General features: G+C 48.0%; 3 protein-coding genes across 3 annotated transcripts; all 3 read left to right on the top strand.

Moving 5' to 3' along the window:
- Positions 1–738: 738 nt before the first annotated feature.
- VFPPC_04576 (alpha-L-fucosidase) lies at positions 739–2,875 on the top strand (the record flags this gene model as incomplete). Its single annotated transcript, XM_018283913.1, has 6 exons — positions 739–838; positions 915–1,422; positions 1,479–1,663; positions 1,736–1,873; positions 1,928–2,264; positions 2,323–2,875. The coding sequence occupies 6 exons, from the start codon at positions 739–741 to the stop codon at positions 2,873–2,875; spliced, it is 1,821 nt and encodes a 606-aa protein (XP_018145184.1).
- Positions 2,876–4,053: 1,178 nt separating this feature from the next.
- VFPPC_17715 (hypothetical protein) lies at positions 4,054–4,449 on the top strand (the record flags this gene model as incomplete). Its single annotated transcript, XM_022429404.1, has 1 exon — positions 4,054–4,449. One exon carries the CDS (start codon positions 4,054–4,056, stop codon positions 4,447–4,449), a length of 396 nt encoding a protein of 131 aa, XP_022285558.1.
- Positions 4,450–7,343: 2,894 nt separating this feature from the next.
- Positions 7,344–8,846, top strand: VFPPC_04575 (cAMP receptor-like protein; the record flags this gene model as incomplete). The annotated part of the gene is made up of 3 exons (XM_018283912.1): positions 7,344–7,600; positions 7,679–7,945; positions 8,006–8,846. 3 exons carry the CDS (start codon positions 7,344–7,346, stop codon positions 8,844–8,846), a joined length of 1,365 nt encoding a protein of 454 aa, XP_018145183.1.
- Between the last annotated feature and the right edge of the window lie 6,810 nt (positions 8,847–15,656).

The following is a 15,656-nucleotide window of genomic DNA, read 5'->3' as shown; positions in this document are numbered from 1 at the left end:
ACGGTAAGTGTGGCATGATGTTTGACGTTTTTGAACTATGGACACGAGCCGCCCTCTCAGTCCTTCTTCCATATTGTTTACTTTCTCTATATGATTCTCTTCAAGTTTTATTAGTTGGGCCTCTCAGTATCATTCCACCTTCATACGGAGACCACGTTGATTCTCGGTACTCAGGACTAAGATACTTTCTTGGAGACTAGACAGCTATTGATGTCCAGTCTTCATTCCCGGTCGGTTATCGAAAAAAGTCAATGATGAAAATCTTCAATGTGAAGCATCTCCTCCATGGCGTCGGTTGAAGGGCATCTGCCGTCGTGTCGATAACCCCGCATCTTGTATGCCGTGACGCCATGTTACAATATGTAGACGGCTTCCATGATTTCCAGATCGGCAGCCACTTCTCCAAGTTTAGATCTCCGCATATGGAGGTTGATTGGGCGGCTTAATTGAGACCGAGAATCTGTTGATGGTCGATACACTGAAGTTATATCGCGTTTTTGGTTAGCTACATTCCGTACAAGGAAGGTGCCTTGACATCGTACCATTTCCATCCGCATTGTTTGTTTCTAAATATCCGACGGCACAATGCTGATGAAGCTCCTCAGAGCTTGGACAGAATATATATAGATGAGTCGATTGCAACCCGACATGTCTTTCGATGAATGTATTTATTCATTCGAAAGCTATATTCGACGGCTTAGTTACTGTCCATGGCTTGAAAAGCACAATCTTTCCAGAATGACTGGCACTATTTTTGTAACAAAGTTGGTTGCCTTTGTATCAGGTGTATCAGCACTGGTGGCACCGGGCTCACTACATGGCATCTCTGCTCGAACGGGTACGTCGATACCGCATTCACTGAATCAACACTTTGGATTCTCCTCCTTTCGTAAGAACGTTCTAATTGTCCACAGGCGTGCATGCATCTCCAACCAGCTTGGAGATAAACAAGCCCAATATCACATCGAAATGGATCGATGGCAGCAACCTTGTCCAGATTATTGAGGTATACATCAATAACACGGACCCAAAGAACTATTTGACAGAGGCAGATGATTTGTCTGTCACAGTCCAATCCCAGTTTCTGGACACTGTTGTCCCTGGAACACTTAAGCGTCTTGGCCCAAGGCAGGCTGGTATTGTTCAAATCGGCGTCAAGAATAAGCGCAACATACGTCCCGGCACTCAATGTACTGGCAAAGTTGTTGCTAAATACGGCAGCGGGAAGAACCGCAAGCAAGCTACCCAAGCAACTTCTGGAACTTGCGGCTTCGCAGACTTCGTGGCCACGGAAAAGAGTGTCAATTCTCATGTAGCTCCAGACTGGTTCAATGACCTCAAGTACGGCATATTCATTCACTGGGGCCCATATTCTGTGCCAGCTTATGGAAGTGTTGGTGCCAATGAAAATTATGCTGAGTGGTGAGTAGACTACACAAAACTGTGAGGGAGTCATGGCAGCTCACGTTTGGTCGTAGGTATTGGAAATGGATGCAGGACCCGAATGACAAGACTCAAACCTATCAGTATCACTTGAAGACATATGGCAAGGAGGTCAACTATGATGACTTCTTTGCGAACTTTAGTGACAAGGGTTTCAATCCCAGAGAATGGGTGGACTTGTTTTCTGATGCGGGAGCCCAGTATTTCGTCCCTACGACGAGTAAGTTGTTTTCCTGATGAGACCGTTTCCAGCAGCCACAGTAGTAAGAGTATCTCTGACTCAAACTTCTAGAACATCATGACGGATTTGCCTTGTTCAACTTCTCGACTGCGATAAGCAAACGATCATCAATTCACTATGGCCCCAAGAGAGACATCATCAAGGATCTTTTTGCTGCTGCCAAAAAGTATCAGCCCCAACTCAGACTGGGTACATAGTTCAAGAAGCACAACACAAACAAACACTCTCACTAACTTGACGTAGGCACCTACTTTAGTATGCCGGAGTGGTTCAACCCAGCGTTTAAAAAGTATGGATTTAGTGCATGGCCCGGCGGCCCAGCACATAATCCGTACACAGGAGAAGAGCTCCCTTACACTGGATTTGTAGAAGTGGAAGACTTTGTCAAGGACATTCAGCTGCCTCAGATGAGAACCTTGGCCAACGAATACGGCATTGACATCATGTGGTGTGATATTACGACTAAAGGGAACAATGCCACCATTTTCACCTCCGAATGGATGAATTCAGCCCGCAAGAGCAAGCGACAAGTAACATTTAACGATCGTTGCGGGATACCGGGAGATTTCAGTACCCCTGAGTAAGTTGACTACATCAAAACAGTAAATACCATACTTGCTGACTTCCATCACCTTTAGATATGAGACTAATGAGGATACTGTAACTCACAAATGGGAGGCCAGTCGAGGCATGGATCCGCACTCATACGGCTACAACGCGCAAACACCTGATTCCGCATATCTCACAGGCGGGGAGATCGTGAAGACTTTGGTTGACATGGTGAGCAAGAATGGCAATTTCCTTCTTGATATTGGACCTACGGGCAACGGGTCCATTCCGCAAATCATGCAGACGAACCTGCGAGACGCCGGAAAATGGATTAAATCTCATGGAGAGAGCATTTTCAAGACTCGTTTCTGGACAGTCAAGCCTGGAAGTGATCCATTCCGCTATACCACGGCAAAAGATGCCTTTTACATTCATCACATTGGTAAACCGCCAAGCAGCTTGGCTGTCAAAGACCCTGTTCCTTACTTGCCTGGTGATAAAGTTACCGTGGTAGGTGGAAAACAGAATGGAAAAAAGGTCCCGGTTTCGTGGGACGGTGTTGGATCACTCAAGCTTAGTCTGGGAGATGATGTTATTTCTGGAGATGAGTACGTTTGGACGTTCAAGATCCAGTATGCGTAGAGAGTAGTTTGACCTGAGTTCTGCGGTTTCATGTGCAGAGTGTGTGGTGCAACATTGTGATGCTGGATGTTGTCTTGACAAAATTGGCTTTATCGAAGTATACTTCGGGTCGAAGCAATAAAGACCGATTAGGCAGGTGTCTATTAAATGAAGGTTAAAACAGCTGATATTGCCAAAGTTATAAATTAAGAAAGTCGTCGCAATGTTTCCCACATGTGTCATGATCTATGTAACTCCTATTAAGAAACTTGGACGCAAAAGCACAGCCAAAATGGGTAACCTTTAGAATGGGTCACGGTTTCACTTATATTGGCCATTTCCTTCTGCATTTGGTTGGGATCATGGTATTCTTTGACTTGGTCCCTGGCGCGGTCCTGGGGAACACATACATCACCACCAAAGCTCAATTTGCCTTGACTTTGAGTCGCTTTCCAATCCATGAAATCTGGTGATTTAACAAGTTGTAATCCCAATGCAGTGAAGGCACAAAGGGGTAAATTCTCTGATGTTAAATGTCTTGTATGCACATCCAACCACAGTTGTGGTTCCACGCAACCGCTCATCATCAACAAGGGTATGCCCAGAAGAGGGTCCAACAATCGGGCAAAAAACACTGCAAGACTGAAGCAGTGTCCAGTACACGACGGAGCAGTTGGAGCCGGTGTGGGACTTTGGATGGAGTCGGTCTGCAGGGCTTGAGTCAAGTTCATTGCCTGCATGAGGGTTCAACTCGCAACTCGCAACTCCAAGAGCCAAGGCGGCTGCATCGGCTAGCCCAGGTACTAGCACCGTCAGTTTCCGTTGCTTTCGGGCTGCCCCTGATCTGTAGTTGTCCGGCTAATATGACATGTTCCCATCGATGCTGGCGGGCTCTTCTCATGCTCGATCTCTTGGCCAGGCGGCAGCCAAGACCAGGATCAGGCTTTAGCCTTGGGGCAGCTGATCAAGTGGTCAAGCTCATTCAAACAAAGTCAGGGCAATTATCAGGACCCAGCAGCCGAGGCAGTTGAGTTGGGTGGTTGATTGCAAGCATTGAAAGTTTGGCCAAATCCGGGGTTTGCAATGCAAGACATGAAACGGTGGCGCAACATTGTCGATTTTCCTCGGAATTTTTTCTCTCTTGTTGCTCTTGCTTGCCATTTCTTGCCAACAGGTAGCATTTGAAGTGCTAGAATGGCATGTTTGGCATGTTAGTTCAGAGTTCAGGGCAGAGAGCGCCACTTTACGCCATCAATGGACGTCGTTGGAAAGGGCCGCAAGCCGTTGCGAAAAAGCGGATGCTTCAACTCACTCACTCATGTCGATCAACTGACGGATGGGACACAATTCGCTATGAAAAGAGGGGACCTCATTTTGGTCTTGTACAGGGTTGGGCGAACGCGACTAGACTTTGCAAGGTGGTACGAGCCGCGACTCTTTTTGATGGGAACATTGAAAAGAATGGGAGGGCAGAGATGACCAAGGTCGGGCGAGCAGCCAGTCATGTTATCACTCTTCGCCTTGTCAAAGCACAGACACTGGGCCTGTCTGCTAGTTTTCGACAATCTTTCCATTTGAGAGGTGTCTGTGGGTAGCCGGCGGTGTTCGTTTCTTGCTTGGTTGCTGAGAAATGACTCGGGATGCACCCTGTCTTTGTGTCTGGATGTCTTCGCTTTTCTCATCGGCTGATAGCGACCGATGAATGTGTGTATGCATGAAAGATGATACATGATACACTGAGGTATCCTCATCCAATACGAGTAGCTGGGCAGAGTCAACCGGTGAGGTCAGACGATGAGTCTATGTACATTTAAAGAGTAGCAACGGCTACCGACGTTGATGGAAATCCACTGCCAATGTTTATTCCGAGTTGTACTCCTGACTTAAAAGTCGAGAGGAAATTGAGATGTGGCAAAAAAAGCTCCCGTCTTTGCGCTTGTTCTCCATAACTAGTATGCTTAGATACTTGGAATGTCTCAAGGCACGTCTCCTCTCTTCGGAAATACCCCTGGCGAACACCGCATCGTTGTTTCGCAAAAGGTGGTTCAAAATTGAGGAGTCCATCGGAAATTTCCATCTTCTTCATCAGCCTTTAATGCTAGTTAGTTGATGATGCCTGGAGTTGCATCGGTCGCCTCAACCCTCATCTCTTAGCATAAAGTGACATGGCGACCAGATCATGTCAAAACGCAATAGACGGAAGACGAAGACAATGCTGTTGGTAACATGTGCCCGTGAAGCAAAGCGTCATGCCTTTACCATGCAGCCTCCGGAAAATGATCTGACCATGAGAGGCCTTCACATGCAAGTTGCCGTACGTGGCCCCGTCAGAACAAAGAGATGCATATTCGGCATCTCCTTTCATGTCCGCCTCCAACTCGCAAGACTAATCCACAATTGTGCAGGTCAAATTACCGTGGCGTGGCTGCGTAGAACAATCAGCGAAGACTGCAAAAAGCAAATACGGTACAGCACAGTATCATCAAATCTACGGATGAGGCAAGGCAAGCCAAGTAATACCAGCTTTCCCCAGGATCGTCAATGCCTTGAGGGGTCGGCCAAGACATTTCCAATCAAGGCCGACTTATCAACTCAAAGGTAGTATCGCTGCCCATTTGCGGTCACAACTCGCCACCACCACCTTGGAAACCCCCCCTGCCGCCTCCTCAACCGCTGATGAAAGAGGCTAATATGGCCAACGGTGCTAAAGAGACAAGGAACAGGGGCCGGGCGTAGAGAGCATGGCAACAGGGGCAAAGGAGAGGAGATGTCCTCCACTTGTCCCTGGCAAAGACTCTTTTTGCTCCCATTCGTCAACCTGTTGTTTCTTGTACTCCCCACGCATCAAGAGTCATGCTGACAATACCGTCCCATAGTGGGAGAGGAACCACTGAATGTCAGCATCAACTCTCAACTCTACGTTGTCGAAAACATAAGTATCTTCGACGGAAGACTCCTAGTGAGTTAGTTACGGTCTATGAATCTGCCGGGACTGTTCCAAGTTGAACGAGTTCAAGGTATTCCAAGTTTGTATGTGCAATATGTAGAATGTAACCTCCTCCGACAAACTTGCAAGTCCTCATCATCCCCCACATGCCTCACACTCAACTCAGACAACTCTAGTCGAACTAAACAAGGGACCTGGGTTATTCACACATCGGCTTGTAGCCGTTTTCTGGCTCGATGTAACGCTGCATTCCCACCGCATTCTGCCTGTAACTTGTTAGCTTCGTGGTGAAGACATCTGCCGCCGTCAGCCCAGTCCCAGGGTTTGGAATGCAGTCTCCTGTGCGGCAAGCTGAAGAATTCTTTTTCACCGCGCTCCGTCCCAGCCTGCATGGACCCTTGCCAACTGTTATATCGGTGCCTTCATGTTAGTTTCTAACTACCCTGGTTCCAAGGAGGCGGCTGTTGGATTACGCCACATGGTACACAGACAGACCGTTCCCACAACAGCCCGAGAGGAGGGTAACGGCGCTTTTTTACGGGCTCGAAAAGAACTGGATATGGAGAACGCAGAGTCCTGTGTACAGAGTTACAAGTATGTTCCTGGACACGGGAGCACAAACTGGTGGCATGCCATGTTGTTAGGTTGTGTGCGTTGTTGGGCCAGTGCAACCGTGTCGTGTTTGTCCCATGAGTCGAGTATCCTGAGTCCTGACCGTCCCGTGTTAAATCTCTACAACACACCAAGACATTTTTGCAAATTCCAGATCTTTCTTTCTTTGTCTACAGCAACTATTGTCTCTTTCGGGGTTCTGAAGAGCCTCCCTCTTTCGACAACTGGCTCCCCCTGGTTAACGCCATCCTGCGGTCGACAACACAGTCTAGGAAACCGGACGGGCATGGGACATCTTGAACCACATTGACGGTAGATGTTATTTGCCGAAACAGCCAATTCTCTTGCAGATCGGGCAACTTCAATACTTCAACTCCATTAAAAGCACTTACTAATACCCGCAATCACTTGGTTGAATCTTCATCATCTCCCCGCTCCTTGTCTCATCCCGGTCTGTTGGGTTTTGTTTTCCTACCTAGTCTCTTCTTCCGAGGAAACCTTGCCATCTCCCGCAGACTAGAGATCGGCCAGTCTCCTTCGATTGAGAAAAGCCTCCCGTGCTTGGGCCATGAGCATACCTGGCTTGACTCTCACAGACCTCCTACCCTTTCTTTCGATCAGACGACAAGCCGCCTGAATCACCGGTTCATCTCTTCTCTGCCGGTAGCCTTCCCCCCCTGTGGTCGATATACACAAAAGTATTAAAAGATACGCTATCCCCCGGTTTCTCTACAAGCAGAGAGACCCTGGATTGGCCCCCAAGACTCTCAACCCCAGAACCACGGCGCCACAGGAGTCAAGCCTTCTGCTATTCTACCATCGTGGTGGTTCGCCGATTCTGTTGACTGTCTGTTGTGTACTTCGCTTCGACATCAGAACCAACCCGAGGCGTCTTGACTGGCTCTTCGTGCTCGAAAACACGTTTTGAAAATGGGTGGAATAACAGAGAGCCAGCTCGAGGCCATCAGTGCCATCGAGAGAGCATGCTCCGTCTTGTCGCTCTTGGGCTGTCTCTTCACAATCGTTACCTTTTGTTCCTCACAATCCTTTCACAAGCCAATCAACAGATTGGTCTTTTATGCCTCCTTTGGCAACATGTTGACAAACATTGGAACGCTGATGTCACGGTCCTACTTGGCAAACATCACATCCTTTGGCTGTCAGTTCCAAGCATTCCTTATTCAGCTGTAAGTCGCTTCTACTGGTCCATCTTTGCATAACCACAACCCAAGTCAGTCTGTGACTAATTGTAAATGATGGAATAGGTTCATGCCTGCAGACGCTTTTTGGACCTTGGCCATGGCCATCAATGTGTATCTTACGTTCTACTTCAAATTTGACGCCGCACGCCTGCGACGCATGGAAATTCCGTACTTAATAGCTTGCTACGGCATCCCCCTTGTCCCTGCTTTCGTATTCCTCTTTATCAAGAATGGCGAGGGAACCCGCGTGTATGGAAATGCTACTCTGTGGTGCTGGATCTCTTACGACTGGGATATCCTACGAATTGTGGCCTTCTATGCCCCTGTCTGGTGAGTGACTACCAGCTTTACAATCACTTTTTTTACGCTCTTGCTAACCAAGCTCTTCAGGGTTGTAATTTTCATCACCTTTTTCATCTATATCCGAGCCGGCCGCACCATTTATGAAAAACGCAAGCAGCTTCGCGACTTCCACTCCTCTGACCCTGACCCTCTATCTGTCAACGGCGATGCCATCTCTACCGTGAAGACTACTGAAATCACCGTCACCACCGAGATGGCAGGAGACAAGGAAATCCAGCTTGCTAGCATGAATCGACGAGACGTCAACGTCAACGTGGGACCAAGTGCAAGAAGCCCCAACGGTGCTTACTCGGTGCACATCTCGGCGGACTCGTACAGCTCACCCCAATCCAACGATGAAGTTTCCCTGCCCATGCAAGGAACGACACTGCAGCAGACTCCTACGATACAGAATATCCCTCGAAGACCAGCAAATATGGCACGACGACGAAACCATGAACTCAACAACGCAGCTTGGTCGTACACGAAGTGCTCTATCCTCTTCTTCACGGCTATTCTCATTACTTGGATCCCATCCAGCGCCAATCGAGTATATTCGTTGATACATTCGAAGGACACATCTGTCCCATTAGAATTCATGAGTGCCTTTGTGCTCCCGCTTCAAGGATTTTGGAACGCTGTCATCTATGCTGTTACATCGTGGTCAGCGTGCGTCGAGTTTTTCGACACCCTGAGATTCGGGAGAAAACCCGACGTGCCGGAGTTTGTTGTCGGTAGACGCGGTGGCGACAAGGGTTTATCAGTACATCAGCGTCGTCGGAGTCAATTCAGATCACCGGCTGGCAGCTCCAGAACGTTTGCGTCTGATAGCACAACAGAGTTGGCCAAGGCCCGAGCAGACTCTGCCGATGGCAGCCAACACTGTTAAGAACGTCATGATACCAAGTTATCTACTTAATCCTAGTATTACTATTACTACCCTTTATTACTTTATGATCTATTTCACTTCATTGTATGCAGTCTCTAGCGAATATAGCCAAGAGCGTCTGCCTTTTATGCCGTTGAGCCTTCGACTTCTTAACGCAGTTGGGAGGGTCCCGCTGCATTTGGAGTTTGTTACGGAAATTGCCTTTTCATTGTTTAGGGATACCTTGGTACTCGGAAAATTCTGGTACTCTGCTGGGGGAAGGCGTGGGTGTGTTTTCGGTATTCTCTTCTCTCTTCTGTATATAGTCCATTTTCAATACCAGGCAGGGAAATCTGCTACGCTTTGCCCGGGTCAAAATATCCACTACAAGTCTCTTCTCGGCCAAAAGCTAGTACAATAAAAGCAAGAGGGTCGTGCTCAAAACGTTGCCCCCATACATGCTTTGTGCCAAAACAATGCCAACCATCATCCGCTTACATGGCTGCCATGAAAGAACCGTTGGCCGATCCGGGACCGCATCGCTCTTACCGGTTAAAACGAGCTGAACTCTGTAAGACCACGGCAGTCCGTCTCAGGCTAATTCAGCCGGCCCGGATTTCGCGGCTTATGCTTATTCACAAGTTGAAGTGTCAAGTTCTTCGCCGCTCAGACACTATCATAGCTTGTACTCCAAAAAGAAGGCTCTTGCTGGCACATGGACAGACGATATTTTGCCACCTGTTAGACCCTGGTGTGATAGAAAGCCGCACAGATGTAAAATATGCCGGTAACCATTACATAGGGTTGCTTCCAGACATTATTAGCCTATTGGCGCATGTTGCATAAGCCTCTCTCGTTGAGTGTTGCCCACACCTCCGACTGCCTGAGAAGGTCAAAGCAACGCTCTTTTCGTATACTAGTTTAGCCTAACCGCGGGCGTTGACAGGTTGACATCTTTCAAACTTTAGGGCCGTTAGGTACGGGTCTAAATCAGTTTGTAGCAATCAAACGCTAATCTTTTGACCGTCAGGTCGAACTCGACTTTGTAGGGGCACAAGTTTAGTAGCTGCTCTGCTTTCAAGACTTGTGGCTATCATAGTTGACCTAGCTGGGCAAGCACCCTTCTTTTTGTGTATGGATGAACACGATTTCTCCATCAACATCAGACAGAGCAACCACTGCCAACATGGTGTTGGCAATACATCTCGACTTCCGCACGGAAAGACCTCCCAGAGTGCATTATATACGAAGCTTCCTTGGCCGACACTTGTTTGTCTCGGCCAGCCGGAGCTATGGGTCTTGACCGCGAACCCAACTCACCCCTGTGCCTGAATCTAGGCTTTCTTAGTTGTCGAGCGGGTAACTAATTACCACGAGATTCCATTGCACCACGCGGAGTTGACCGACAAAGTCCTCAGATTCAAATTTGTCATGTCTTCTCTTCGTTGCCCCCCTCTGGTAGCGTTCATCAGGGGAGAAGAGTTCGAGACAGGTTCCCCAAGCAAATGGGGGCCAGAGAAACTGGCGTTGCCCAATCTGTATGAACCCTGGTCACTGAAGATGAACATTTTGTGCATTTTCCGCCACCAGGGGTCAAAATGCACATCTGGCGCATATTGGTCCCAGGCACGGACGCCACACCCAGCTGAAGTTGCATATCGACAGCGAGTCTCAATGAATGCCCTGCTTCTGGTAACTTTCAAAACCCTGTTTGGGAAAATGTGTTGTAGGAGATTGTCTGGTGGCCGGACTTAACGATCGGGGTTGCTTGAGCCACGAAGCACGAAAGCATGGGCTGCAAGATAATCCCCACGTGTAAACTGCCTCGCATGACACCAACGATTTGGCGCAGGACCGGAAGATTAATTGCTGTTCATCTTCACCAGGTACCCCAATGTAAACATGGTGTCGTTGCTGATGGGAACGGTTGGTTGCCTCATTCAGCTCTTTGCCCAAGGAGGTGGTGCCGAACTACCGCGATTGGGGATCCATACAAGACGGAGTCTGTCCCTTTTGAAGCAATGCTCCGTTGCTCGTTCATCTGAACTGTAAGTACGGAGTACCAACGAGTTCGTTCAGACCCCTGCCAAGCTTCGATGCCGATCATGCCTCGAAGCTTCCGCAGCAATGTAAGACATCTCCGGTCTGGCCTGACACATTTGTCTCTCGGACCTCATTTAAATAAATAACAGTCCCGTGTTTCTGCGTGGGGAAACGTAGGTCAGTGCGTGAAGACTTAATTGTCTCGACTCTCAACCCCGTACGAAGCATGTCTTAGCTTATTGACAAGACTTTGACATCCAGACACTCAAAATCTCGGATTTGACACAGGGGTCCAAGGTTGCTTGTTGTATTAATTTGCGACTTGTATGTAGTGGACGATTCCTCTTGGACACATTTAGGACTAAGCTTAAATATCGTGGTGCTCGTAGGATTTATAAAACTCGTAATCATCATGATCAGCAATGTAGCCTTGGATCCTGCTCAAATTATGGCCAAGTATGGACAGGAAGACAGTCCAAAGTTGACTTGATAGACGCACTTGAGAGATTCAATCTGATTTTACAGCTTGAATTGAATGATACTCCCAAAACGTTCCCAATTCAAGACACTCTTGCATGCAAGCATCATCATCCCACCACCATGTATCCGATGTTACGAACTCGCCCCAGACTTCTCTCCAAAGCATACGCCCAACAATGCTCCTGAGCTCGGCTCTCGTTTCTTTGCCTTCCGCCGTCCTGTCTCTTTCACTCCTGGTGGTCCACGATTTATGTCGGATATTTTGGGGATTTGCGTAGAACTTTGTTGTCGTCAACGTACTCCCAGGGCCACGTAGCGATGCTTCACCTAGAGCCTGCGGAAAGGTGAAGCTAGGTGTGAGGCATCGAGACTTGAGCTTTAGATTTAGAAGCAGATTATTCCTGAACCAGGCTCTCATATTCTCTCCCAGCGCGTCTGTGTTGGGGATTGGATCTATTACTAGTAAATGATAGATCCCACCGGGATTTAGGCTCCTGTTGATATTGCTCAATGCTGTGGGAATATCCAACTCTTTGCATAGCGAAGGCAGTATCAAGGAGTAGGCAGCGTCGAAGTCACGCAGTTGTTCTGGAAATGGTGATGATATCGTCGGACTATAAGCGGCACGAATATTTATTCCCGCTTCAGAGGAGAGTGGATTATCAGAAAGATGATGAATCGTGCTTTCTGGCCATAATGCAGCCAGGTACTGCACCGAACCTACCGCCAGGGTTAGCAGTTTGCGGATACAAATTGGACTTGGAAAGGTCAGCTGTTACATCTAGGCTCATATGCTGCCAAAATTTTCTGCTGTTTAGGCAGTTCCAGCTTATCAGATCCAGCATTGACACTATTCCCATTGCTGGAAACTTGCTTGTCGCCGCGATCCAGATGGTGCATAACGGATAGCATCCATCTCTGGTTCTCTGTCTTGATCTTTTGGGTTTCCTCCAAGTCCAAAGCATCCGCAGGTGATCTTTTCAGCTTAGATAGTGCCACTGAAGGCTTTGCCGCGGCCATCTCCCGGACTTCTGTCGCCAGGTCACTTGCGTCAAGTGCCTGTTGAAAAGGCATAACTTCTGGTTCTCTGGATCTGACTCCCGTCAATGTCTCAATTTTGCGGCTCGTGCTTCCTGCTTTTGTTGCTGCACTCCAGTCCCTCGGACTGCGCCAGTGAGATATGTCGTTGATGGGAGTGAATGTAAGTAGATGCTTGGGATGCTTCTGCAACGGGGATCCCACAGAGGTAGGTAGTGTTGCCGAGATGTCTTGAGACCTGTTTTTATCTAATGCAGAAGGCCTGTATACTACGTTAGAAGCAGTAAACCTTCCTGTAGTTCTTGGGTTCCCATGGCTGTCCGTACCTAGATGGCGACCTTGGTGGAAGCAGGGGGCTGGCGGCAAACGATTGTCTTATAGGACTCTGGAGATCAAACGCGATATGCGGACTATTGTCGCTGCACATGCGATGCTTTGAGTTTATTTCGTTTGATTCTATTGGTCGCCTTTTCTCTTTTTGTGTTTCTTTTGTTGTGAATACGTCGCTCTCATTGGATTGTGTGGTGGTCGAGCCGATTGACGTCGACCTTTTGCGAGCTGGTTGTTCACTACTTAGCAACGAAATTTAAACAGAAGTCAAAGCTTCTCTGCCTACCTTTGTCGAGAATACTTGAGACGGTAGCCTTCCTGCTATGCCGCACGTAGTAAATATCATTACGTGAAGTACTTTCTGCCTGCAAGCCAAAGTTAATGTGTTTCAATTGGTCACCACTACTATTGAGCGCAACGTCAAACATATCGGACATGGAGTGTGTATTGAAAGAATTATCAGGAGTATGAGGTTCGGAACACGTATTGTTGTTTCCGCTGGTGGATTCTCTTGACGATGATGATTTTCGAATGGCCCTTGCTCGGAGACGAGACAGAGCAGTGTGGCCAGACGCCTTTGAGCTCGTGGTCGAGATGGAATTTCGAGATAGGCTTTTTCCCTTGACGCTTCTATCTCTGTCCTTCTTCTCCCGACGCTCGCCCACTAGCTCTCGTTTTGGGTCTGTCCAAGCAACATCCCACATTGCAACGAACCCAAAGCTGGTTTGCTCAGCACGGTGTGGGAATGTTGGTACGAATCTGGGTACACTTGGCGTTCAAGCGTTGCCTTTTCTTGACTGTGTCAAATGGCAAGCCCCTTGCTTCATTAAACGATACTTAAAAATGGTCCAAACTTCGAGTGCCACAGCATGAGACGAGGTGGTTATAGAAGTAGAAGACTGGGGTGTGACAAAAGCGATGTCAAGACGGAGTCGGGAAGATTAAGCAGCAAAGGGCTATTTCTCGCTTATTGTGCAGGATCATGGCGATTGGGAGATTTCTGCTTATCGGAACCGACTCAGAGCACCTTCTGAACGGCACGTGGCGAAAGGTAATCGAAATTTTATAACTGGTGCTGGCTGAGGATCCAAGTGCGCCAGAGATGTCATCCAATGATGCGCACTAGAGGTCGTAGCACGGTGGTCATTAATGCAGCTTCCCGCTGCAGTGTGACAAGAAGCAGAAGATGGGATCAAGATAAAACATGAGATTGGGTCCAGGAAAAGGATATGTGCTGACGATGTGCCCGACTCTGCGGTTATGCGGTTCGATGTTCGCAGGAAGGATTTGATGCGAGCAGATTCTGGTCTGTCTGGTCTGGTGCAGTGAACCGAGTTGATCCACAAACTCGGCATGGCCAATCAATTATTTCTCGTGCCTTCTTCTTCTTTGCTTAGCGAGCCGAATTCTCTCCTTTCGGCTGCAACTGAGTCTGGTCCTTGTGGCTCGCACAAGAGTAGAGTACAAGACTTGGGACGAACTCGTTCACTCGGAGGGACCACGGTTTGAAACATTGCATGCTGACAAGGTCCTCAAAGGGCCATTGCAAGGGGACTTTCTCTATTCTCTATCTTTTTGCTGATTCACACGGCTCCATAAGCCACATGTCCAATTGCTTGTCTCATGTGAGGAATATACAGTGTCGATATGTAGTAATAACAACGATAGCCCGCATCTACAATTTGAGGAAACACTTTGTCTGCTTGACTAAACTTTATGGGTATTCCGTTCTGACTGCTTGATTCTTGCTTTCTTTGACCGTCTCGGCCATGTCCGAACCTCTCTCATCGTACTCATATGGTCAAAGGTCATCGGCTGCCGTCCACCCGGCACTTGTGTACCAGTAACACAATCAGAAAATGATCTGTTTGGAGTACCTCGCATGCAGCAGGTGCATTTCAATCACGCTAATTCTCAACCCTATGGCAGGGATGACTTCACGGCTCACCCTGTCAACAACTTTGTGCGAGGTTGCCACGGCATCTTTGTCGGCATGTCTGGTCAGGTCAGTGCAGGATCTCTGGAGTGGAACGAACAAAGGGGCTTTGTATTCTGGTCAAGCTCTATTCCCCAAAGGTACAGTAAGCCCCAGCTTCATTGTTGGGTAAAAATCTATGTGTTTGAGATTCTGAAACAAAGGATAAAAAAACGTGGCAGTCTTGGCTAAATTAAGAGATTCTTCATCGACACGTATGAACCTTTCGTAGAAACCGATCTACTAATAACTAGAAAAATAACAACATGCCAAAACATCATCTGCGTTAAACTTAAATGGCTAGAAACAAATTCGATTAACAATCTTTCCTCCCGTCCCGTGCCCAGTGTGGTAGGGCAAGAGTCCTCAGGAATTTACTCGTCGGCATTTCACGGCGTTTTGAGCAACGAAGCACAGAGTGAACCCGTGCTCCAACGTGGACACTCAGTCTCCGTAATATTACTCAAGGGGATTTCAATTTGCCCTCAGGTTACCTCTTCCTCTTTTGGGTGATATCGTGCCATACATAGTCAAGATTTCGTAGTGATGCAGAGATGATACATGGGAAGCTCCCGTGCCCTTGCCTCGACAAGCCCCTCGAAACCTATTCATGTTAGCTACGTTGAACATGGGAGGACCATTCTTATCCTGTGGCAATCTGAAGTAACTCGAACCAAGTTCCTGGCCATCTTACTCTTGACATGTTCAGTGTTCCATCCATTCTCCTTGCCAGGCTCGCATTGGTCAGTCCTACTCCAAAGTTGCCAACTGCCAACTGCCAGCTGTCTCCCAGTCCTAAAATTCTGTCCGTAAAATTTCTCGCTCACTTTTCGTTCACTTCACATTTCCAAACTAAACCCCCCTTTTCGTCTCGTTCTCCCACTTCTCTCGGCCTTCTCCTCTCGTCTCCCCTCTGCTCACTCTTCAACATCGTATGTCTAGTGCTTCCAGATCTACCATCAGCA

The sequence above is a fragment of the Pochonia chlamydosporia genome, chromosome 3 (assembly GCF_001653235.2).
Source record: "Pochonia chlamydosporia 170 chromosome 3, whole genome shotgun sequence".
Taxonomy (NCBI): Eukaryota; Fungi; Ascomycota; class Sordariomycetes; order Hypocreales; family Clavicipitaceae; genus Pochonia; species Pochonia chlamydosporia.
This window is presented reverse-complemented; position numbering and strand designations above follow the sequence as displayed.